Consider the following 23,885-nt stretch of genomic DNA (forward strand, 5'->3'; position numbering starts at 1 on the left):
GAGAAACAGTGGAGAACAGAACGTGAGATGCAGACAGCACAGAGAAGCAGACAGGTATTGGGAAGGAAGAGGATATGGTGATGAACTTGGAAGATCGGGTGGGAGAGAACAGGTTGGGAAAGAAGGGAGTGAAAAGGAAGGGGGGACTAGCAGGAGATCCCAAGTGAGGCAGGTGGGGGTACACACACAGCACGGGGGAGACTCCTGGATGACTTACACCTCTCCTTCGGGAGCATACGTGGAGCCAGTGATGGAGAACTCATTCAGCGAGCAGACATCCCCATCCACCCGGTCAATGATGAACATCTGCGGGGGAGAAGGACCACATGATGATATTCCACATTCCCATCCCTGAGCGCAGGTGTCCTCAAGTTCAGACTAAGCGAATGCCCCAGCACACCCCCCCCTCCCAGTTCTCTTCTCCTTGACCTGTGCTGGCCCCTGTCACTCCAGGGTTTTACAGTGATTCCATGTTCCTTGTCAGTGACCTTAAAAACCAGTTATTGAGGGCTATGCTAGGCTTTCTCCAGATCAGTTCACAGATGTGTACAGCAGGGTGTGGTGGGGACTGGAGCCAATGAACTCGTGAGCAGCGGCTCCATCTGCAGCTCCAGCAATGGTGCTGCAGCTTTCTGACTCCTTTTCCTATGACATTGTCATTTTTATAGGGAGACAGGAGCCACATCCTGCAAGACTGTGTTCTGGCTGTGAAGCCTGTGTGTTAGAGACAAGCAAAGGACATGATGCTCAGAACAGTGGCTCACTCTGCCTACACGGTCCACTTCATCTCAATCCCATCTCAAATTCTTTGTTCTTCCGAGCGTCATTTTTCTTTCTTTCTTTCTTTTTTTTTTTTTTTTTTTTTTTTTTTGGTTTTTCGAGACAGGGTTTCTCTGTGGCTTTTTGGAGCCTGTCCTGGAACTAGCTCTTGTAGACCAGGCTGGTCTCGAACTCACAGAGATCCGCCTGCCTCTGCCTCCCGAGTGCTGGGATTAAAGGCGTGCACCACCACCGCCCGGCTACGTCATTTTTCAATTTTTATTTATTTACTTATTTTTATTTTTGTTCAATTTTTGGGGAGTGGTTTTATTTTGGTTTGGTTTGGTTTTTGGTTCTTGAACACAGGGTATCCAGTGTAGCCCTGGCTGTCCTGGCTCTGTTCAAGGCCAGCCTCAAACTCAGAACTCAGAGATCTGCCTGTTTCTGTCTCCCAAATGCCGGGATTAGAGGCATGTGCCACCGCTGCCCAGCATTCATTTACTTTTTGAAACAAGACCTCACTGTGGGGCTCAGGCTCTCCTGGAACTCACAAGGCTGGCTTTAAACTCCTGGCAATCCTCCTGTGTCAGGCATGATTACTTATACCAGGCTTTTGTCCATTCACTCATTCATTCATTTATTCCTCCAGTGCTGGGGCTAAGACAGGGCCTTGTGCATGCTAGGCTAGCGTTCTGCCACTGAGCTGTGTCCTCAGTCCGACAGAAAAGTCATTCTATATTAAAGTCACAATATTCCACAGAACTCTGCTTAGGGAAGGTAGGAGCACCAGTGGCTAAAACCTGAAAGAGCCTGGGAAGCTAAGCACGGTAGCATAGGTCTGCAGTCCCAGCCCTTGAAAGTTGGAAGCAAGAGAATCAGGAGTTCAATGCCAGCCTCAGCCTGGGCTACATGAGACCCTACCTTGGGAAGAGAGGGAAAGAGAGGTGGACATTCTTAGAGGACAAAAAATCAATAAAAAATTAAAATAGCTCTCTTTTTTTTCCCCGACATGTAGCATTTCCTTCCAGTTATGAACACAGTGGACAGATCACATCAGAATTAGTACCACCTATGGCTTTGGGTTGAATGGGGTGGTACAGGCCTGTAGTCCCAGCTATTGGGGGCCAAAAGTGGGAGGATCTCTTGAGACTGACAGGTCAAAACAACCTTGGAAAAACCCTGATGGAAAAACAAAACAGAAAGACCTCTAAACCAAGGTTGTGGCTTTATAGGACAGGACCATAGACGCCTGTTTGTCACCCTGGCTTTCCTGAGTCCTCACTCTGGGCAGCACTCAGACACTAGACCCATTGCCGGGGCTTGTTCTGAATAAAGAAACAGATAGTGTTAAATTAAAAATATTTTTGATAGCTGTATTTCAATCAGTGGCTTATTTTGTAATCTTACCTATTTTTCCGGTTTTAAAAAAGAATACTGGCTGGGTATGGTGCCACATGCCTTCAGTCCCAGCACTCAGGAGGTGGAGGCAGGGAAGCTCTGTGAGTCTGAGGCCAGTCTGGACCACAGAGCAAATTCCAGGCCAGCTACATAAAGAGAACCTGCCTTCCCTTGCAAAAGGGAAATGGCTGGCTGGCTGTTTAGGGGCTAGTTAAGCGGCTCAGCAGGTAGAGAGGTACTTGCCACCAAGCCTGATGATCTGAATTCAGTCCCCGAAATATGCATGGTGAGAGAATGAATACACATTCTCTCTCTCTCTCTCTCTCTCTCTCTCTCTCTCTCTCTCTCTCTCTCTCTCTCTCTCTCTCTCTCTCTCTTTGTTTTTCGAGACAGGGTTTCTCTGTGGCTTTGGAGCCTGTCCTGGAACTAGCTCTTGTAGACCAGGCTGGTCTCGAACTCACAGAGATCCGCCTGCCTCTGCCTCCCGAGTGCTGGGATTAAAGGCGTGCGCCACCACCGCCCGGCACATTCACTCTCTCTGAAATAAATATACTTTTAAACTTCCTAAAGAGACGCTGTTCAGGACCAGTACGGCCAGGCTGGCTGGCCCCGTCATGAAGTGGCCACTCGCAGGGTATTAGCCACACAACAGAAGCTACAGAGCCATGCGTTTTTGGGTTTGGAACTCAATTCTGCTACTTTTTCTTTTTTTTCTGAGACAAAATCTCACTGTTCCTTGAACTCCTCAGGGGAAGTAATCTTTGTATCCCAACTTCCCAAGTAGTTGAGAGCCCAAACTACATGAGGCAGGGCTTCATTGGCCTTAAAGTACACAGCCAAGGCAGACCTCACATTCATGACGTCCCCGCCCCCACCTCTTGAGTACAAGGATAACAGACAGACACCACTCTGTTTGGCTCCACTGTTTATAAACTTGGTATCTTTTGGTAAACCCCTAAATCTCCCTAAGCCTCGGTTTACTTTCTGGAAAGGTGAGGTTAAAGAGAATGTCCCTGAATTGGCTACTATGGAGGATCAGAGAGAAACACAGCCCAGGGGTGAGGACTGGGATGGCTGTTCTTGTTGTCGTTGTTGCTATTGACCTGACACAATTGGAGTTACCTGGGAAGAGGGACTGCCTCCTTCAGATTAGCATAGGGACATTTTCTCAACTAATAATTGATGTGCAAAGGCCTAGGCTACCATAGGCAGGTGATCCTGGGGTGTATAAGAAAGCAGGCTATTCCAGGTGGTGGTGGCGCACACTTTTAAACCCGGTACTCAGGAGACAGAGGCAGGTGGATCTCTGTGAGTTCGAGGCCAGCCTGGTCTATGGAGCAAGTTCCAGGACAGGCTCCAAAGCTACCCAGAGAAACCCTATCTCGAAAAAAATCAAAGAAAAGAAAAGGTGAGAGAGAGAGAGAGAGAGAGAGAGAGAGAGAGGGAGAGAGAGAGAGCAGACTAAGCAAACCAGAGGGAACAAGCCAGTAAGCAGCCTTCCTCTGCTCCTCCGTGGTGTTTGCTTCAGGCTCCTTAGCTTGAGTCTCTGCCTTGGCTTCCCTCAGTGATGGACTGAAGCTACAGAGGAAACAAAGCATCTCCTCCCAAAGTTGCTTTTGGTCACGCTGTTTATCAGAACAACAGAAAGCAGACTGGCAAGCAGTTTCCTCCATGGTTCCGGCCTCCGCTCCTGCTTGAGTTCCTGTCCTGGCTTCCCTCACTGATGGACGGTGACAGGGACACACCAGCCAACTCAACCCTCTCCTCCCCAAGGTGGTTTTAGCGAGGGTTTTATGAGAGAAAGAGAAAGCAAACTAACATGGCTCCTGGCTTGATCTAAGGGTGGCACTCAGTGTCCCTTAGAGTAGTTCCCCGGCCACACCAGTACAGAAGCCGGTCTTCAGAGGGCTCCTGTCGCCCCACCTGTATGTCTCCTCACCTTGCAGACCGACATCTGGTTGGTGGTGAGGGTCCCTGTTTTGTCGGAACAGATGACAGAGGTGCAGCCCAGGGTCTCCACAGAGGGCAAGCTCCTCACGATGGCGTTCTTCTTTGCCATCCGGCGGGTACCCAAGGCCAAGCAGGTGGTGATGACTGCAGGAAGCCCTACGGGGATAGAGATGGTGTAAGCAAACCAGGAGGAGGGAGACCTAGTGTGGCTGCTTCATCACAGCCACCAAAGCTATGAGGACCTTCTCCACAGACCGTCATTGTTACTTTATCTTGAAACATTGTTGCCTTACCTTCTGGGATGGCTGCCACAGCCAAAGCCACAGCAATCTTGAAGTAGTAAATGGCCCCCCGGAACCAGGAGCCCCCATGGACAGGGTCGTTGAAGTGACCGATGTTGATAAGCCAGACGGCCACACAGATGAGGGAGATGACCTTGGATAGCTGCTCCCCAAACTCATCAAGCTTCTGCTGCAGTGGGGTCTTGTCCTGCTCAGTGGCAGCCATTTGGTCTCGGATCTTGCCAATCTCAGTACTCACACCAGTGGTGGCCACAATGCCCACGGCCTTGCCGGCTGCAATGTTGGTACCCTGGAAAGGTGAGGAAGGAGCAGGGTCAGGCAAGAGGTGTTCCTTATGCCACAGGCTAGGGGCCTCATCTCTTCTTCCGCTGCCATGATTCCCTCCACACCCAGCTCCTCTGGCTGGTCATGTGACTGCTTACTGAGAAGTGGTCATGTGACTGCTTACTGAGAAGTGGTCATGTGACTGCTTACTGAGAAGAGCATGTTCTTCTTGTCCTGGTTGACAGCTCGGGGGTCAGGGACAGGATCTGTGTGCTTGATGACAGATACAGACTCTCCTATGGAGAAAGGACCAGAGCGTTTTCAGGTGACATCATGTCTCTGTCTCTAACATTCTGACACTTCGCAATCAGCGCGCAAACACTCTGGCAGTCTTGCCTCTAGAGGAAGGTGACTGGGGCAAGTGGGAAGTCCATTGCCTCTAGAGTTAAAAGACACCGACCAAGCCTAGTGTGTGACTTCGATCGCTTCACTTCCATTTGTTCCCCATGTCCCGGTGAAAATCAAACAAACCAGCGGCTGTGAGGCTTTTATCAACTGCACAGCCCATTCCTGAGGGCCGGCCAGTGTGGAGTCCTCACCCAGGACAGAGGTTCAGGCCCTCCTGCTGTGGGTCCAGTTTACACTGTCTCCCTCCCAGAGTTTAAAGGGTCCAAAGTCCCCACCCTATCCTGGAATCCCTCATTCGAGGACTTCTCAGGATGCTAGAGAGGAAAGGACAATTTGCGGTAGGGGGTGAGTTCCCTTTGTCCATGCAGAAGGTGTAGGGCAAAAACTATACGGAAACAGTCACAGACATCCTCTCCAATGCCCCTTGTGATAGAATGAAGACTGAGCCACACCAATGATGCTACCTCAGAACTAAAGAGAGGCCCTACTGCGGGATGCCCTTCTTCATCCATCCGAAACCTTCCCTCTGGCTGCCTGCCTGGCTCCTCCCTCACTATGCCTTCCCATCTGAGCCAGCCTACCTGTCAAGATGGACTGGTCGACCCGGAGGGTGGTGGATTTGATGGAGAGGATGCGGATATCTGCCGGGACTTTGTCCCCCACTGTAGAGAAAGGAGCAAGTTCAGCGGGGAATGGAGCTTCCTTCCTTCCTTCCCAGTCTCTCCCTCCCTCCCTCACACCATCCATCCTTCAGCCCCTACAGCATTCGGCTGCTCATAGGCCTTCAGCACAAGATTCCCCGCTTCGTTCCCACCCCAGAGATACTATCCTGGTGTTCCCCCATTAAAAGCTTTCTCTTCCCACTGGCTGCAAGCCTGCGAAGGGAAGCTCCCAAGATCCCTGGAGTGTAGTGTGTGCTCATTAAATGTATTCTTGGTAACTGAGATGAAAGCTGGGGACAAGCCAGCTAAAACTGAGAAAGGGAAACAAGAGAAAGGTAAAGAGGGACACGGAATGATGTAACTCAGAGAAAAAGAGGGTGACTGGGAGGATGGGAGAGCAAGGTGGATGCTGGGAAAATCCAGGCCAAGTGAGATCAAAAGTGGAGCATGAAGCCGAAAAGAATGGTCGGGAGGAAGTGTGAGGGCACATTCCTGACTGTGGGAAGTGGGAAGTCAGGCTGTGAAAGCACCTTGACAGGGGCTGAGGAAGACACTCTGCCAGACTAGAGACCTTTTAGGGGACAGACGCACACCTCCTCGGGCCTCTGCCTAAAGCCACCTTGGTTTCACAGGTGGAATTGGGGCGAAGTTCACTTGCTTTCCTTTCTCTTGGTTTCTAAGGTCCCTCCGCCAGTACCAAAGGAAGCAGGAGGAGGGAGGGGGTCAGCAAAGGAGTCAGGCAGACACCCTTGTCACCGAAGCCCGAGTGGTATTTATAGACATTCATGGCACTGACCCCAAACTGTCACCATAGCAGAACTGCCCTGGGACAGGGCTATGGGGCCTCCAGCCCACCAGCTCTCCACCCTAGGCTTCTCCTGGTGGTAACATGGTATAGAGGGTGACATGGTGTGACATACACATTCACCAAACTAGGTGCCTAAGGAGGTGGAAAGGCCTGCTCAGGGCACGTATAAAAAGCGCTGAAGGGGGCAGAATCCCAGTAATCTTAGCTAGCCAGCACCACCCCTCCCTGAGTCGGCATTAAGTGTCCCTGAGGGGGCAGGGCCCTCCTTGAGCGCCCTCCTCTCAGGTCCCGTGCTCTTAGCTGGTGGAGGACTAGGAGTTACCTTACATGGTGGTGGGAGTAGTCGTCCACCCCCCTCCCACTCCACCCCCACTCCCTTCTACTCCCATTCCTTCCCCCTTTGAGAGGCCTCAAGGGCACTAAGGGGTCAAGACTGAAAGCTGACCAAGCTTGTGGTGGGTGGAAGGAGAGGGGAGCCAGGCTCGGGAAGGGGTGGAGATGGGGCCATTGGCAGGGACTGGCTTCCACCTGTTGCTTGCAAGTGTTGGCCGAGGGGAGGGGGGACGGGGGTCTGTCTGCTGCCTCAGGGACAGGACTAGCTGTTCCTATTGAGACTCTAGCAGGGAGGGGCGCTGTGGCCTGAATGTCCTGGGGTGACCCCTGAGGAGTCTGGGAAGGAGAAGCAAAGACGCTGTCATCCTCAAAGATCCAGGATTGGGTTTGTCAGGTCCCCTGCTCTCTTCTTGGCCTCAGACTCAAGGCTTCCCCCCTGAAGCACCCATTCCAGCCCTTACCAGCCACCTCGACGATATCCCCAGGGACGATGTCCCTGGCCTTGATCCTTTGCACTGACTTTCGGTCAGCCCGATAGACCTTGCCCATCTCAGGCTCATACTCTTTAAGTGCCTCAATGGCGTTCTCTGCATTCCGTTCCTAAGGAAGAGAGCAGACAAGAGTGGAGTCAGAGAGGGAGGAAGGTCCTGGACCCGCAGGAGGCTGGTCTGGGTCAAGCAGGAAGGGTGAGGGACAAGCAGATGGAGGAACAGGAATTGGGATCCTAGCAGAAAGAAGGACATTGCAGAAAAGGCTGGCTCATGCAGGTCCAGCTAGCACAAGAGGTGGACAGAGGAACCCTACACACAGCAGGGATGTGTTTGTTCTAGAAAACATTGCCAGTGGCTAAAAACAGGGTTTGGACCAAGAAGAAAGGAATTCATAAAAGCAAAAACAAAACAACAACAACAAAATAAACACAGAAAGCAAGGGACAAGAAAAGTAAACCGGTAATGTCAGAGGAAGAAAGAAATCAAACTAGTCTTGTTTTCCTTTTCCTTTCCTTTCCTTTCCTTTCCTTTCCTTTCCTTTCCTTTCCTTTCCTTTTCTTTTTAAAATGGGCTCACTATGTAGCCCTGCCTGGCCTGGGATTCTCTATGTAAACCAGGCTAGCTTCAAATTCACAGACATCCACCAGCCTCTACCCCTGCAACTGTGGGACTAAAGGCAGTGTGTCACCGCATCTGACCTCACCCCCTTTCTGTCCTTCCTTCTTGTAGTAGGATTACAAGTGTGCTCAACCTTGCATAGGTTGTTTTTTTTTTTTTTTTTTTTTTTGACAGAATTTCACACTGTAGTGCAGGCTAGCCTAGAACTCCTGCGTCTGCCTCTGGAGTGCTGTAGGTGTATGCCACCACACCTAGCTTACTATTCCTAGTTTCCAGGTGAGGAAACAGGCTTAGGGAATGGAGAATTCCCTCAGGGTCACGCAGTAAACATGAGTTTTTCCGGCTTATTCCCAACTGAATGAGAAGACCAGAGGAGTGGGCACAGCCAGGGGAGATGATGAAGGAGGAGGGGATGGGAAGGAGGTCTGGCCCCTTGCCCAGTGCTGAGACCCAAGCAGGGAGGAGTCAGAACTAACCTGCCAAACCCCCACGATGGCATTGGCAATGAGGATCAAGAGAATGACAAAAGGTTCCACAAAGGCGGTGACAGTTTCTTCGCCTTCCTCAAACCAGGCCAGCACCTGAGAGGGAAGGGGGAACCACAAAGGCCCCAAGTGACTAAAGAAAGAAATGGGAAGGCTTTTGAAGAACGCTGCGGAGGTCAGATGATGTATAGGAGTGTAAGGACTCTGCAGGACTCTGTACACACATTCCCAGCCATCCTTGTGATGCTGTGCAAATGGGCAGTGCAGATACACGCTTGCGTGCATACACACACACACACACACACACACACACACACACACACACTAACCGGGAAAGCTTTCAGGTATCCTTGACCAAGCTGTTGGCTTGTAAGCAAACCTTCCCAGGACACCCAGGGTCAACTACCCCTTCAGCCACATCCATCCCACAGGGACCCAAGCCCAAAAGGAAAATCCCTATGGTCCTCGAAGGGCCCAGCCCACCCACAGCCCTCCCTTAGCAAGGCATGGAAGCTCCAGTTTCATGAGAGAACAGGAGGGGAGTAGGGTTACAGGCCTCCAGCACCCACCCCACCCCAGCTGTTGCCACTGCCAGGCAGCAGCCACAGGCAAATGTCAAGGAGCAAATCTGAGGAGAGAGAAGGGAGGCTGCCAGCTTAGACGCAAGGGTGCGTGGGGCCTCCATGGATGCTTTATGCTTTTTGCCTCCTAGGCCTTATTTTCCAGGTAGGATGCTAAAGAAATTCTAAAATGCAAGATGAACTGCTGGACCAGTGGGTGACAGGAGCCAGCAGCCGGGGCTGTGAACACTGGAGATGTTCACAAGGAGATGGGATAGCAAAGGCTCTGAGGGGCTGGAGACACCAAGAGGTAAGGATGAATCAGGCCGGGTAAAGAGAAGTAGGAGCCACATGCCAGCCCCTAATGGAAGCAGGATGTGGTAAAGTCTGGAGACAGTTGAGGGGTGGGTGTGTAGAGGGTCGAAGGGGCTAGAAGGCACACTGGTAGTTACCACTGTACCAGCAACACCTTCCCCACTTCTCCAAGCAAGCCTTTCTTTTGGCCAATCAACATCACAAGCTGGAGAGGGCGGGGCAGGACTAGAGAAGCAGAGTGAGGACCAACCAGGACAGGCAGGGCGTACTAATGGCCCCCCACAGTGGATGCTGCATCCCACATCGAAGCTAGGAGCCCTGTGCTTAGGGGGTAACCTGAGCCCTTGAAGCCCTTGAAGCAGGGAGGGTTCGGGTTAGGGAGGGTGGCTTAGCTTCAGTGTTTTGGCTGAGAACGCTCTCAGGGCTTAAAATAAAACCTCTCTGCAGGGGAGGAAGCAAATCAGCACCCCGCCCCCAGTTCCAGCCTGGAGAATAGGGTGTTCAGGGCTTGGCCCAGGGCATCTAGGATGGTCAGAGCCCCCAAATGCCCTCGGCACTCACGAAGGAGATGCAGGCCGCCAGGAGAAGAATCCGCACCAGCAGGTCTTCAAACTGCTCTACCACCAACTCCCACAGGGACTTGCCTGGGGGAAGGGGAGAAGAGAAGTCCCAGGGGTTACAATCTAAAACTGATGAGGGTCTATGGCTCTGGATGGTCTTGGGTCCAGAGTCTAGTCTGCCCTGAACCAGCCTAGTTTGATAGGAGAGAAAGATGAAACAGCCAAAAAGGCTTTTCAGATCTGTGGCAATTGTTCAAGGCTGGGACGTCTCAAGGAAAAAGCATGTGGAGATGTCTGACACCGAGCTCTAGGGAAGAGATCTGCCTTTTAGGTAATGCTGTGGGTCTCAGAAAGGAGAAGGCAGGGAGCCGGGAATGGGGCACACACCAGGGGTGTCATTTAGCAGGGGGCTCAAGACTCAGGTAACTTACCTTCCTCAGCAGGGAGCTCTATTCAGGGGGGGGAAAAGAAAAGGACAGATTTAGTAGGGGTTCAGCCTCATGTCCCCCACACTCAGATCTTGGCGGCTAAGAGCTCAGGCTATCAAAAGGGCATCTGAAGTTCAAGGTCACCCCGTAAAACCTCCCCAAACTCCAGATGGCAAAACTGTTTTCTTTAGTATCCTGCCCCTCCTGCAAGAAGCCAACAACTGCCCCACTCATCCATGCAGACCCCGGAGGAAGCAGTTCCCACTAGCGGGGTTGGGAGGGCAGCCATGCCTGCCTCTCCTCTGAGGGTTACTTACCATTGGGGCCGTATTTTTCCAGATGCCGCTTAACTTGGTCTGGGGTAAGGCCTGTGGTCTCGCTCACCCCAAAAAAGGACAAACATTCCTCTGTGGACTTGGAGTGTGCGGCCTCCATTGTGCTCCCTTCTTGGGGCCCAGGGGGCGATGTATTCCTTCTTAGGGGCCTCTCACTGGAGGGGGAACGTCTTCCGTGTGTCCACCTGCCTGTTGATCTGGGCTCCTTCCTTTTTCTCGCCTGCCCCCCCCCCAGATTCTTCCTCCTTCCACGAAGTTCTGACCCCAGTCCCACTTGCAGCAGCCGGCCACCCCCCCAGCCCCCAGCTGGTCCTTATGAGGGAGTGGGGGGGCCAGGCTCCCCCTTCCCCCAGATCAGGGATTGGCTGGCTGAGACCCCAGCAGGAGGGGTCAGAAGAGAGAGAGATTTCTGCTGACAGAGAAGAACAGTGGGCCTGCAGCCTGGGATGTCACTCATAAGGGTGGCCCCAGCCCCCGGGGGGGGGGGCAGGGAATAAAGCCATTTTTCTGTTATCTGCTATTGACCCTGCCCCCCAGGTGCCTCAACTTCCCCAGTTACATTAAATGCCCCACTCCAAGCTCACCCTAAGCACACCCCTCTGCCCTCAGGTCTCATGGCCCCTCAGGCCTCTCCTATCTTGACCATCCTGAGCCCCTTCCCCCTGTTGTGTGCAGAGGACAGAGGAAGTGCTCCAAAGGGATCAAAGGAGAGGGGAGAGCATCTTTGGGGGGCAGAGGAAGTGGCTCTAGAGAGATAAGGGGAAGTAGGGAAGGGAGGTGGTCAAGGGGACTGGGCAGAAGATGGTAACCTTACCCTAGGGAGGGGTTGCTGCCGCCATCAACAAGGGATTTAGTGTCCAGGCCCTGGCGAGCAAAGCCAGAACTGTCTGCGTCTCCTACACTCCCCCCCCGCCACGACCGCAGTAGCTCAGCCTCTGGGAACACAGCCTGTAGCTCCCCCTCGAAACTGGCAGGGAATCCCCCCTGAAGAAAATGGGACACCCAGGCAGTCAGGTAACCCAAGAGGCTACAGAATGTGCTGATGGCAGAGGGGGAGGGATAAGTGTTTCAGGGTGAGGCAGGGGAATGAGGATTTCCTCATCCCACACTGGCCTTTAATCCCAGAGGTGTAGGGGTCTCAGCCCTGATGCAACAGGTCCACAGAGGGAGTGAGGATCAGGCCTGGTGGTAGGAGGCCTGCCCCATGCCAGGGTGCCCGGCACAGGACCCCTGAAGCTGGATGAAGTAGACGCTCCAGAGAGGGAGGGAGGGATAGAGATGAAGAAAGGAGCACAGAACTGAAGTAGGAACAGAGGCGGCCCAGACTACGTCTGAGGAGAAGAGGGAAAAGAAACAGCAGGGTGCTGGCAGTGGCAGTCAGGTGGGCGTGGCCCCGGGGGCTGGGTGCAAAGCCACAAGTTGTTGCTGAAGGGCTGGTCTGGGTGTCAGCTTCCCTTGAAAAGCAGCTGCTCTGCACCACCCTTCCCGACCCCGGTTCACCACTGGGGCATTTTTTGGTTTCCACCAAGGCAACTGCTGGAGGAGCAGGCAAGGTACATAAGCCAGGATGCAAGCAGGGTGGAAACTGAGGCAGAGAAGTTTCCATGGGAGTCAGTGAGGGCCGGCAGCATTGCAGCCCTAGAGCACAGGTCCCACTTCTACCCAGGCCTCAGTTTCCCTGAAAAGAACCAATAAGCCCTTCCCACACCAGGGCTCCAGCACACAGACAACGATACCAGAAGCAGAGCCCGGAAGAACAAGAAGCCCCACTTATTTGGGGCCGGGGTGGCCAACACAAATAGGAAGAAATGAAGGACTGAGCCTCAGCTCCATCCTGCCTTCTGCCCAGACTGGGGGAAGGGTGAAATGAGGACAAGGTGTCCCTTCCCGCCCTCTCTTCACAGTTCCCACAAGCCCCTCCCCTGAAGTAGAGTCCTGCTGTGACCTGAGGTGGGAATATAGGGGGTCACATCCACGGGCATCTCCACCTGGCTCAGGACCCTCCATCTCTAGCCAGAGGCAGGCTGAGCAACCATGGAGGCTGGGGCCCTCGCTGGCTTCTCCCCAGCAGCAGCTGGAGGAACGACAGGAGCCACAGGGGCCACTGTCCTCCAGCAGCAGGAATGCCCAAACATGGAGAGGGGGAGTAGGGACGTGAAAGCTTCAAAGGAGTTGAGTGAGGGAAGAAGGCAGGCTTTACAGGACACTCCTGCCAAAGAGGCTCTTTGAGGTTATTCGTGTCTGCCTCTTCCAGCTTCCCAGATAGATAAATGAAGGCCAGAGAGAAAGCTACCAGTCCAGAGCTCCAGGGATACCTACCTCACCGCACTGTGACCTGCGGTGGAAAGGGAGCAGATGAGGCCATTCCAGACCACACCCCACTACACTAAGACTAAAGGTGTTCTTGTTCCTGAGTTCTGAGGTGGAGGAGAGGGAGTGGGCAGGTCGTGAAGGGCATGAAGACAGAGCCTGGCCCATCCCTGTCCACAAACACCTACAGGCATCTCATTGTCTCTTGGGCTCTTGTAACCAGGACATGGTAGTCTGGGGGTGTCTTTCTGCCCACCCCAGGATGGCAAGTCCCTGAAGGTGGCAGGGCATGGGGGAGGGGAGCACTGAACACCAGTTGCCATGGGATTAGAGGAGGATCAGACCTTCTCACTCTGAGGTGTTACCGGCCTCACTGGCCATTGGCTGTCTAACAGTCTCACTTGGAGAACACTGCACAGGTCTAAAGCTGCCCTCCACCCAACCTCCACAGCAGGCCAATTCAATCCCTATTCAAGGCCAAGATTTGGGGAGCCCCAGGGATGAGGTAAAACAAGAGCCAGCAGGCTTCCCCAACCAACCCCCACCCTAGATAGCCTATGAGCTCAGCTGTCTCCTGTCCATCTCCCCACAGAACCAACACAGGGCTCAGAATAGCAAGGTCATAAGCGTGGGTAGGGCTTCTTGGAGGTGGGGCACAGGCTGAGGGACAGAAGATCGACCACTCCACTTTCCCAGGGGAGGGGGGCGAGACAGTGGTGAGGTGGGAGGGAGGGAGGGTAACAGCAGTCTTCAGACCCTGCTTTCCCTCTAGCACCCCTGCCCCCACCTCTAAACTGGGATGCCAGGGCACCCGTGCTGGAGAGCATAGGTGCGGTGCTGAAAGATGTATTCAGGGCAGGGTCTATAGTAAAAACTGGGAGTTTGGTGGTGGCGGTAGTGGTTGTAAACCTCATGCCAACAGCCCAGACCTCAGGAAAGGGAACAAGTAGGGATGGGGAATGTATAGAAGCTACACCCGGACAACTGGAATTTGTGACTTTAGTTCTTAATTCTCTTCTTTTTTGGTTTTTTTGAGACAAGGTTTCACTGTGTTGCTGTCCTAGAATTCACTCTGTAGACCAGGCTGGCCTCGAACAGAGATTCACCTGCCTCTGTCTCCTAAGTGCTAGGTGTAAAGGTGTGCACCACCATTGCCCGGCTTGGAACTTGTGACTTTCAAGGAATGCCTTGAGACATGTATAAACTCAGAGACAAACATTTAGCCAAATCATGTCAGCAGTACCAACTAAGATGAAATTTCACATTTCACGGAGCACGCCAAGGCCCAGAGTCACTTGCCTTGCCCCCAGGTCCATACAGCAAATAAGAGGGCAGAGCCAGGACTGTCATCCAGGCTCTAACAAAGGCGCCAATTAGCCTTTGGGCCCTCTGCAGTCAGCCGTGGGCTGCTACAGTAAGTTCTTCCAGCTCGTGTGACTCCAGCGCCTCCTTCTACCTCCTTTCTTCCTAGGATGGGAGCTTTCACTCAAAAACTTGAGCATAGCAAAGGCCTCGGGTGAGCAGAAATCCATCTTTCACTGTCTCGCCCCATTAAAGAACAAGCCGGCAGGTGTGGCAGTGTGATCCATTCAGCTCCAGGTGGCTGAGGCAGGGGGATCACAAGTTCTGGTTACATAACGAGACACTGTCTTCAAAGAAACCTTCACCCCTAAAAGAAAACACGCTGGAACCCCCAAGAAGAACCGTTGAGCTCTGCAAACCAAGTGAACTAGAGAGATGTGGTTCCACAGGACTGGACCCGCGCCAGCTCTGCGAGCTCAGAAGACAGCCTTATCCACTTGACACAGATTTTGTTTTTTGGGTTTTTTTGTTTTGTTTTGGTTTTGGTTTTTCGAGATAGGGTTTCTCAGTAGCTTTGGAGCTTGTCCTGGAACTCATTCTATAGACCATTTTGTAGTTCTTGTACTCACTCTCTGCTTCCCGAGTGCTGGGATTAAAGGCATGCACCCCCACTGCCTGGCCACTGGAGACAATTTTATCCACCTGTCCCAGGTCCCACTCCAAACACTAGCCACAGCCATCATGATGGAACTAAGATAAACCCTTTATTTATTTATGCTTTTCCATTTTGTTTAAAACAACAACAACAACCTTAATATAACTGACAGCCCTTCCCCCTCACCCTTGCTTGGGTTGGGGGTTATTAGTGGGGAAATAGCCCCCAAGGATGGGGCTGACCATGAGAGCCCCCCAGGGAGGTAATGGAGCCCAAGCCCTAGGCCTCGGGGCAAGGGCACCTGTAGTGTAGTTAACTGGGGACTTAACAGGGCTCTTGAACCTCTACTTGTACCAACATATATGCCCTTGGATGACAAGGGTCAGGAAGCATGTGGGGAGGGGACTCCCACTTTCCTCAGTGTCCCTACCCAGCCCAGTCTCACAACTTAAGGCTGGGAGCAGGAAAATGGAGGGTAGGCAGGTATCTCACACAAAGGAGTACTGGTTATTAATGGCTCGGGGGTGGCCCCCTTCTTCTCCATTGCCCCCTAGTGGTAGCTGCTGGAGCTGCACCATTAGGGACACCCCCAAGTCCCCACCAGTGACAGCGCCACCCTGAGCCTCAGTGCCAGGCGCTATGGCCTCTTCCAATTCAGCCATGGGGACCAGCTCAGCCACGGGGACCAGCTCTTCCTGGACCCCTCCGCCGCTCGCTTTCTCTTTCTCTTGCCTCTCTTTGGCTGCTGCGGCTGTGGTGGCCGCCACTTCTGGCGCCCCCGACGCCTCTTCTGCCCCAGGATGTGGGGGATCTGTCCATGGAGGGGGTTCAGGGGGCTGGGTTGGGTCACGGGAGGTGTTCCGTTCTGGATAGGAATGGTAAGAAGACACATTGATTGTGGAAGGAAGTGAGTTCTTGTGGTGGCCTCCCCTTTGCTTGTCCTCCCCAAGGAGCCATGTGCTATCTCCCATATCCCATCTCCTGAGCAACCCCCCTCCATGGAAGATGGATCATGGGCGGCGGTGAGAGGACCACACTTACACACAGTCACTCGCTCCGAAGGGCAGGAGGGTGGAGGAGGCATCGGGGTAGCATCGGTCGCCCTCGCACACCCCTGCATGGCTCCCAGCCTGCTCCCGGCCTGGGGGGGAGGGGCAACGTGGGGATAGATGGGATGGTGGGGTGGGGGGAAAGTGAGAGATCAGACAGGGACATCAGACATCAAGGGAGGAAGGAGGGGGTACAGACCATGAATCCCCCAAAAGGTCAAAGACAGGCCAAGGAGGATGGGTAGAGGAGACAGACAATGATGGAGCGGGAGGATCCGATGGAATGGGAATGCACCACCCGACTCTACCACCCGTGGCCCCATGAGGAGCCTCTGCCTGCCTGCATCCTGTCAGCCTTCCATAGTCCCTGCAGGCCCCTGCCCAGGTACCTCGACTGCCCTGTTCCCCACTACCAGGGCCTCTCCTCCAACCCCCCACCCCGTCTTCCTGGCACACACACCTCACTTCTTGGGTGCACGGGCACCTCCTCCCCTGCAGACCTGCTCTGCTCACCCTGCTGCCGCTGGGAGGGCACATAGCTGACAAGGACAACATCACTGGAGCCTCCAGACTCCAGAGGGATGGGATGCACCCGGAAGTGCTCAAGCATATCGAAAATGGACTGGAACCACAGATGTTGGACCCGGCACTGACCCTCCTCATTCAGTGACAAACGCAGGTGCTGAGGGCAGGATGAACAAGTAAGGTGGGGGCTCCCGGGACAACGGCTCCTCCAGATCCACCCAGCACTGCCCCACAGAGTTCCCCAGGACCACTCACCTTGGCCTTGCCCTGGAAGTTGAAAGTGAGGACATATTCACCACGTCTTGTCTCACTCTGACGTACCAGGAAGACACCATGTGAGCCAGTGCCTCCTTCCAGCACTAATTGGGCAGCCTTGAGTCGAGAGAGCATGCCATGGAACCAAGGATATCCTGAGAGGGGCTGATCCCCCTCAGCTCCCTCGGACTCTCCCTGGAACAGGAATGACCCTGCAAGAGGACAGAGAGGGGAAACCAGCTGTCAGGTTTCTTCCTAACCTCGTTTTCCCCTTGAGACGCCTCCTCCCCAGCCAGGTCACTAGTTGCTCCTGGGTTTGACCCCTCCAGTTCCAATTCAGGACCACAAACCAAAGACAGGTACACATACACCTAATACCTGTGGCTGCTTCTGGAGTATCCAGAGGAGGGTAGGGGGTTGAGAGGGGATGAACTGTCCCTGCTGGGGGTCCCTCCTCAATGGGAATGCGAGGGGGCAATTCTGGAGGAAGCAGTTCCATAGAGTCGAAGTGGGAGGCAGCAATGGAGGCGGAGCTAGGGGAGAAGGACGCTGACGGCCGGTCGGAAAGGCCCCCATAAGCCCCTGAAAGAAAATAGAGGCAGCCCAACTTGAGAACGCCACAGGTTCCTCTCCTAGACGCCTGGGCTCCTACCATCTCCCCACTGGCTGTCCACTTGTGTGCCCAGCCCCCGCACACCTCTAGAGGACTGACCCTGATGGATTTTTACGATGGTTCTGACTTACACTGCTTGCACTGCTGAGAGACCATGGTTATTTCGAGGAGGTCCTAGAATCCAAATGTCCCTATGTCTTTTCTGAATCAACAGCTGAAAGATTATTGCAATGGTTGGTGGGGTGAGGGATAGAAGCCCTGAAAAATGTCCACGTTAGAAAGGAGCCCTCTAAGCAGACTAGGAAAGACTACCGATTTGAAGCCATCAAAAACTCTTGTCATGAGGTACACTCCTGTACCGAGCACTCAGAAGGCTGAGGTTGGAGGCTTGCAGGTCAGCCTAAAGCACACACAAGAGTTGGGAACACGCTTCCGTGACAGAGTGCTTGCCTACCAAGACCAAAGTCCTGGCTCAGTCATCACTGACAAAGGGGAAAATCCTCCTCTTTCCCATTAACCCCTTAGGCTGGATCAACTTAGTTTTTACTTTTACTCCCTGTGAGTTTTTTCCTTTAGTCACGTTAGCCTATGTACTTTTTCATGCATCTGGTGCTCCTGATGTCAGGGTTCAGCAAGAGCCCTGGCGTCCTTGAAGCCACTCTCTTCCCTCACCTCTGTGTAGCATCCTGTCTATTCTATCTCCTTGTTCTCTTCCTCCTGATTTCCCAAGATGCTCCTGGCATGGGCTGCTCAGAGGACACTAAGCAGACTCCCCATTTTGGAGACCGCTTTTTATTGGAAATAAGGTCTTACCAATTCCGCTACAGCGAACCCAAGGAGACCAAAGACCCCTTTGAAGTATCTGAGTTCTCCATCCACTCCAAAGCCTAGCATGCAGCTAGTGATATACTAGGACCTAACTGAACATCTGCCAAACCTCAGGCCTAGGAAAGCAGACATATCACCATATCGCTTAGAAAACAGGCATGTCAGGAACTAGGTTAGCATAGCCCATCTTTGTCAGAAACCTCAGGAAATCCATTTCCGCCCTGTGGTCTTAGCTACTTGCAATCTGATGTAAGGGCTATGGTAGCTCTAGCAATCCCTATCTATGAGAGCTCTTTTGCTGACTGAATGCAGCTTGTGTACCAGGCACTGTGAAGCTGAAACTCAAAACCAAGGGTCAGGAGAAAAGGGTAAAGTGGAAGCAGAGTCTAGAAGGTGAGTTAGGCCAGACAGATATATATCTTTCTGAATACATGAGTGTTACGTCAGACCAAAAGAAAAAGTGCCAAGGCCACTGACTTGCTGAGATGCACGACCAGACTCAAACAGGTGTCCACAAGGAACTCTGGAAGCCTGCAGAAGAAAACTCCTACTTCCAGACAGAGCGGCAGCCTGCAGGCTTACGGAAAAGTCAAAGGGCTGAGTGAAAGAGGCTGGAGAGGGGTCTGGTGGAGCCATGCACAGCGGTGACAGTAATGGGGCTAAATGGCCAGCAATGACGTAATAGCACATGGTATGCCCAGAGACAAGATACAAGCAGTCAATAGGCTGTCGGTAGAGCAGCTAGGAAGTAAGAACCTGGCCAAGTGGCTCTCGAAGGCTCTACCTTACCCTGCGACAGGCGGTCGTTACTCTCGCTGGCTCCCAGCAGCAGATCCTGGCTGGGCAGACTCTCTGAATGATTCAGGCAGGGCAACTCCAGGCTGTCTGTGTTATCCTTTGTGAGGAAGGAGGTCCCGGGGGCCAGGGGAAGGGTCATGGGACGGGGGCTGATAGCAGGGCAGGGTCTACAAAGACAGGGAAAGTGGTGCTGGGGAGAAAATCACCAGGAGAAAGACACAGGCTGCTCCCCTACCCACCTCCAGTTCCCCTCCAGCACAGAAGCAAGCTTCTTACCCAGGGCTTAGGCACTCCTGGATGTCAGACACCCAGGCCTTCACGTGAAGTGCATCAGTCGTCTCCAGAATGTACTCTGAAGGGCCTTCTACCTACAGGGCCAAGAGGTGGGGCTTCAGCTAGGGCAGTGGGTAGGAGACCTACAGGTCGTGTCCCACAGCCGCAGGCACAGACTCAAAGTCTGTCCTGACACATACTCATCCTGCTGCCAAAGACACTTGCCTAAATCTATCAAGAGCATTCTCTCAAGCACAAGCACTCTCTGGGGAGCAGAGCTTAGACTTACCTTAACCACAAACGTGTTCTCCCTGTCTGGCATCTCTAGGGCCGTGGCTGTGCGGACATCAGTGATAGTAGAACAGGGAATGCTGAGTCGGGGCCGGGAAGCCTAGGTGGGAAAGGGAATAAGAATCAGTCCTTTAGTGTGGCCAAGGTCAGCTGTCCCCCCCTCCCTTCATCCACCTTTCCTGCCTAGGAGAGGTGAAATAGTTAACACCCGATCCACCAAAGGCAACTGACTTGAGAGCCCACAGTTAGCGCTAAATCCAGGACGGCAATATTGAGTACATGGGCTTCCAACACCAAGGCTATCTACAGAGCCGCATGACCTCTTCAGCCACTGTCACTTCCAGCCACCCACTCTCCTGTGAGCTCACCTTGGGTGGTACAAAGAACTCCAAGCGACTTCCTCCTCCTCCTTCTCCTTCACTTCGGAGCAGTAGGCGACACTTCTGCCACTGAGGCTGCCCTCCTCCCCCTGAGGTCAGCCCAGCCGCCCCTCCTCCACGACCCACTCCTGCTGGGTCAGGAGCAGCTTCTTCGGCCCCCATGAAACTGAGCAACTCTTCTCTCTGTACCACTCCTGCTCCGTCTTTCAAGGCTCCCCCTCCACGGCTCAGTCTCAGCCTCTCAAAGCGGTGAGTCCATCTCTCCCCAGGGGATGTGCCATCACTAGCCAATCCCCTACCAACTGTTCCAGCACCACCAGAGGAGTTGGAGTTGCTGTTTCCACCTAGGACTGGAGGGCCTGATGTGGTCTCCAGAGGCCCAGTTGGGGAGGAAGAGTCAACGGCCCCCCGCCACTGCAGGATGCCTCGTACAGAGCCTCTGACTGAGCGACCCACTGAACGAAGGGAAAAGCGTTTCTTGAGTTTCGGCTTTGAGGACGTTGTAGAGGAGGAAGAGACTGAGGAAGGAAGGGGGCCAGCTAGGTCCTCCGAAGATCGAGATGGGCCCAACACAGCCAAGGGCCCACCCACCCTGCAGCTTTCAAGGGACAAGTCATGCGGTGGTGCAGTCTCCACACCAGGGCTCAGTGGGGCCAGGACAGGTGGGGAGAGTGAGCCCGAGGCCCGGGCCACCTCAGCTTCGAAGTGCTGCAGGAATAGCTCAGCAAAACGGCCAGAAAAGGCAGCTTCTGCTCCAGGCTCTGCATACTGTGGGTGGGAGGCCAGGTAGAGGCGAAAACGGCGGGCGAGATCCAGGGCAGCGGCCCTCGCATGGGACTCACAGAACTCTTGCCAACTTGGGGGAGGGGGTGGTGGCAGCGCTGGCGGAGAAGGGAAGGCCCCATCCTCCGGGGAAGGGGCACCATTCATGATGGGCCCCAGGAGGAGGACAACGGCAGCCTGTGAGGGGGGGCAGCAAAGGAGAAAGTGGCCAGAAGACACGGGGTGAACGGCAACAGCTGTAGAAGGAAGGAAAAAGCATATATATCGAGTCACTGCAGAGGTGAGATTGGGGGGTGTCCTCCCACCTAGATTCCTCAGGGGCAACGGAAGAAGAGAACTAAACTGCTTTGCCCTCGTCAAGATCCACACCCCACACTCCAGGGATAAGGGATGCCCAGCCCAATGTCCACCCTGCATCTTTCCTGCTGCCTTTGCTACTACTCCCTCTGCTGTGGAATCCAGGAAAGAGAGGACCTTACCTTATCACCACTGTCCCTGCTCAAGCAAAGCCTTCCCTAACTACCACACACTTTCCATATGCCACTCCGGCGTGTTCCACAAGGTCATTTTACCATTCCCTGGAAAACTCAATAACCTTCTTTGGATGAGGAAACAGAGACGTCAAACAAATTCCAGAATTCAGAGTCTACTGTGTTTTCCACTGCATAGGTCTAGTCTCCAGGAGCTGGCTGGACCAGCCTCAACCACAGCTCCTACTGCTCTGTTCTCAGGGGGGCAATGGGGTGCAGGGATTACAGAGCTAGAAGCCTTGCTTCCTAGGTCCAATGACTGTCTTCGAAGCTTATCCTACAACCTAGCACTTAAGCCCTGTACGGAGCTTCGGACTGTCTAAAGACCAACCTCTGGGTTACCCCCTTTAGTCTAGGGCTACCTGGCAGGAGCACTAGAGAAAAAGAGATGGTGTGTTGGTTGAGGGCAAGTCTTTACTGGCCGCATAAGTAAAACATCACAAGGAGCTGGGGCTCAAGACTTTCTCTCCCTGGGGAATATGCCCTAAAGCCTGTGAGACTTGGTGAAGCCCAGCTCAGCCCACCTGTTAGCTGTGTGCGCCCAGCTTCTGCATGTGTGAAACACAACTAGTAATCTCTACCTGCTACAGCTGTCAGGAGACATGAAATGACAGGGTACATGTCTGTGCTCGACACAAAGTAAGCACACAAGACACGACTGTCCTCTTCACAATGTCTATGGGGGTGAACAGTATTATATGGGTCCCGCTGGCTCTACGAGAAACTAGAGGGGACAGCTTCTGATGGTGTCACAACTCAGTCACCACGAAAAAGTGGCAGAGATAGGCATGAAATTTACAACCAATAGCTCTTTGGTGAGTGGTCCTGCCCAGGACAGCTCAGGAAAAGTCTCCTCAAACTACCAGTGATGTCCGTCTCCTCATCAAACCCACAACCAAGGCTGTAAGTCAGAGACCCTCCCCCTCCTTCCTCCTTGGCCTAAGCCCTACACACTCCGATGGCCCCAACCACAGGGAAAACTCCAAACCAGGGAGAAGCTGCCAGGAGATGCGGGAGTTACAGAGCACAGGGGAACCGGGCCAAGAGGTGCAGGCACAGCAGAGACAGTCCCCAGCCAGAGGCCACCTCGGCTCACACAGGCCCACCCAGCCCTCGGCACCACTGGCCGACCCAGCCCCCTTCAGGCCCGCTGACCCTGCGGTTCCTGGACTGGTGACTCAGTTTCTCTTCTGCCAAGAAGGCTCAGTCACAATTTCCCGGTGCACCTGCCTCTTGGCTTAGTTCTGACATTCCAGAAGGGCGGGGGTAGCGGAGGGTGCAGGCTGCGTTCCACGTTTGGACCCTCCAGGCCCCGTGGTCAATCACTCAGACCCGATCCTAATCGCTGGACACCCTCCACATACCCCGAGACCGGAGACTCCGGGGGTCCAGCCCTATCTGCTGCCCTCTCCGGAGCCAAGCACCCCTCCAGCTCCGAGCCCCCACGCCCACCCCCGCCCAGGAGCCTCAGGCACCAGGGTCGAGTCCCGAAGAGAATAGAGACATTTTAATGGGGGGGGTTCCGGTTCCGGTCCCACCTGCATCTCGGTCCCCGCGCTCAGCTCCGCCGGCGGCGGCGGCGGTGGCGGCGGCAGCGGCGGCGGCCGCAGCTCCCGCTCCCTGTGCCCCCCGCCTCCGCGACGAGCTCTCAGCACGCGCTTCTGCGCAGGCGCCGGGACGGGTTTTCCCGACGCGGAAGGAAGCGACCATAGAGAAGAGCAGAGAGAGAGGGAGGTCACCTACGTACTCACTTCCGCCATCGTTCTCGGCGCAGAACTTTGAGGAGCTAGCCTGACGCGGGTCTCACCGAACTCCGTGGCCTCTGCAGTTGTAACTAAAAGAGATCACTGAGACAACTGTGGGAAGGAGTTGGTCCCGGTCGGGCATCCTCCGAAGCAAATTCGAGGCAAAGGCGAGAAGGCAACCATAGAGAAGGCACCTGAGCGGAGAGAGTAGCCGCCCAGTACGGGGAATCAGCGAGATGATAAAGCTCTTTGAAGAGCTGGCTGCAGCCTAGAGCGCCTGGCCCTGCACTGAGGGGGACACCGACACCGCCCCCAGGGAGTTGGGCGACCGAAGAACCGGTGACCTTGGGAAGCCGAAAGAGCGGGTGAAACCTGAACTTACGACCTTGGCTTTTCAGAGGAAAGGGACGAGGTGGTCCAGAAGGGCTCCACTTTAGGTAGGACCTAAAGATGGGGCGGCAATAGCGAGGTCAGTTTCGGACATGCTTGGGGGACATCAGGAGGTACGTGGACATAGAACTTGAAGATCAAGCGACTCTTCAAGTTACAGGGATGAAGACCAGACGGTACAAAACGCTGTTGAAACCTTGCGCACAAATACTCTCTAGCAATCCAGGCTCGCGTTGATCCAGCTTCACTACGGTTTAAGCAATCGAAAAAGCCAGAGTAAATTGCGATCGTTGACCGGGGCCAAAAGATACCGCTCATCTGTAACTCACCGTCTGTGATTGTACTTTTCTCATGCATTTGTCTTCACGCACAGACCAGGTCTTGTCTCTTGGTGGCAAGATAGCTTTTTGTCCGTATTCAAATAAGTCCTGATAGCTTAGTAACTTAGTTTAAGGAGCATCCCTCATTTCTGAGATCTCCGA

General features: G+C 53.8%; 2 protein-coding genes across 6 annotated transcripts in view; both read right to left on the bottom strand.

Annotated features, from left to right (window-relative positions):
* Atp2a1 (ATPase sarcoplasmic/endoplasmic reticulum Ca2+ transporting 1) overlaps window positions 1–10,776 on the bottom strand; it is a 17,575-nt gene extending 6,799 nt beyond the window's left edge. For both annotated transcript variants that reach the window (XM_038347517.2, XM_042054995.1), the window contains exons 1-10: window positions 10,659–10,776; window positions 10,345–10,362; window positions 9,915–9,997; window positions 8,470–8,574; window positions 7,346–7,484; window positions 5,663–5,743; window positions 4,884–4,969; window positions 4,401–4,698; window positions 4,097–4,263; window positions 218–306 (exon numbers count right to left, since the gene is read on the bottom strand). In XM_038347517.2, coding sequence (XP_038203445.1) covers window positions 218–306; window positions 4,097–4,263; window positions 4,401–4,698; window positions 4,884–4,969; window positions 5,663–5,743; window positions 7,346–7,484; window positions 8,470–8,574; window positions 9,915–9,997; window positions 10,345–10,362; window positions 10,659–10,776 — 1,184 coding nt within the window. The remainder of the gene's footprint in view (window positions 1–217; window positions 307–4,096; window positions 4,264–4,400; window positions 4,699–4,883; window positions 4,970–5,662; window positions 5,744–7,345; window positions 7,485–8,469; window positions 8,575–9,914; window positions 9,998–10,344; window positions 10,363–10,658) is intronic.
* Window positions 10,777–15,030: 4,254 nt separating this feature from the next.
* Sh2b1 (SH2B adaptor protein 1) lies at window positions 15,031–23,233 on the bottom strand. Of its 4 annotated transcripts, none has more exons than XM_038345706.1 (10): window positions 22,807–22,937; window positions 19,944–20,974; window positions 19,574–19,675; window positions 19,288–19,379; window positions 19,003–19,178; window positions 17,151–17,354; window positions 16,773–16,984; window positions 16,506–16,674; window positions 15,985–16,084; window positions 15,648–15,808 (listed from the first exon to the last, which is right to left on the bottom strand). In XM_038345706.1, exons 2-10 carry the CDS (start codon window positions 20,883–20,885, stop codon window positions 15,790–15,792), a joined length of 2,016 nt encoding a protein of 671 aa, XP_038201634.1. In that variant the 5' UTR covers window positions 20,886–20,974; window positions 22,807–22,937; the 3' UTR covers window positions 15,648–15,789. The 4 variants fall into 4 exon arrangements, with proteins under 4 accessions (XP_038201643.1, XP_038201634.1, XP_038201624.1 ...); XM_038345696.1 differs by lacking the exon at window positions 22,807–22,937 and adding an exon at window positions 23,020–23,233 and having other exon boundaries at window positions 15,667–15,808; window positions 16,453–16,674; XM_038345687.1 differs by having other exon boundaries at window positions 15,667–15,808; window positions 16,453–16,674.
* Window positions 23,234–23,885: the final 652 nt, after the last annotated feature.

This window comes from Arvicola amphibius, chromosome 1 (genome assembly GCF_903992535.2).
Source record: "Arvicola amphibius chromosome 1, mArvAmp1.2, whole genome shotgun sequence".
NCBI classification, from domain to species: Eukaryota; Metazoa; Chordata; class Mammalia; order Rodentia; family Cricetidae; genus Arvicola; species Arvicola amphibius.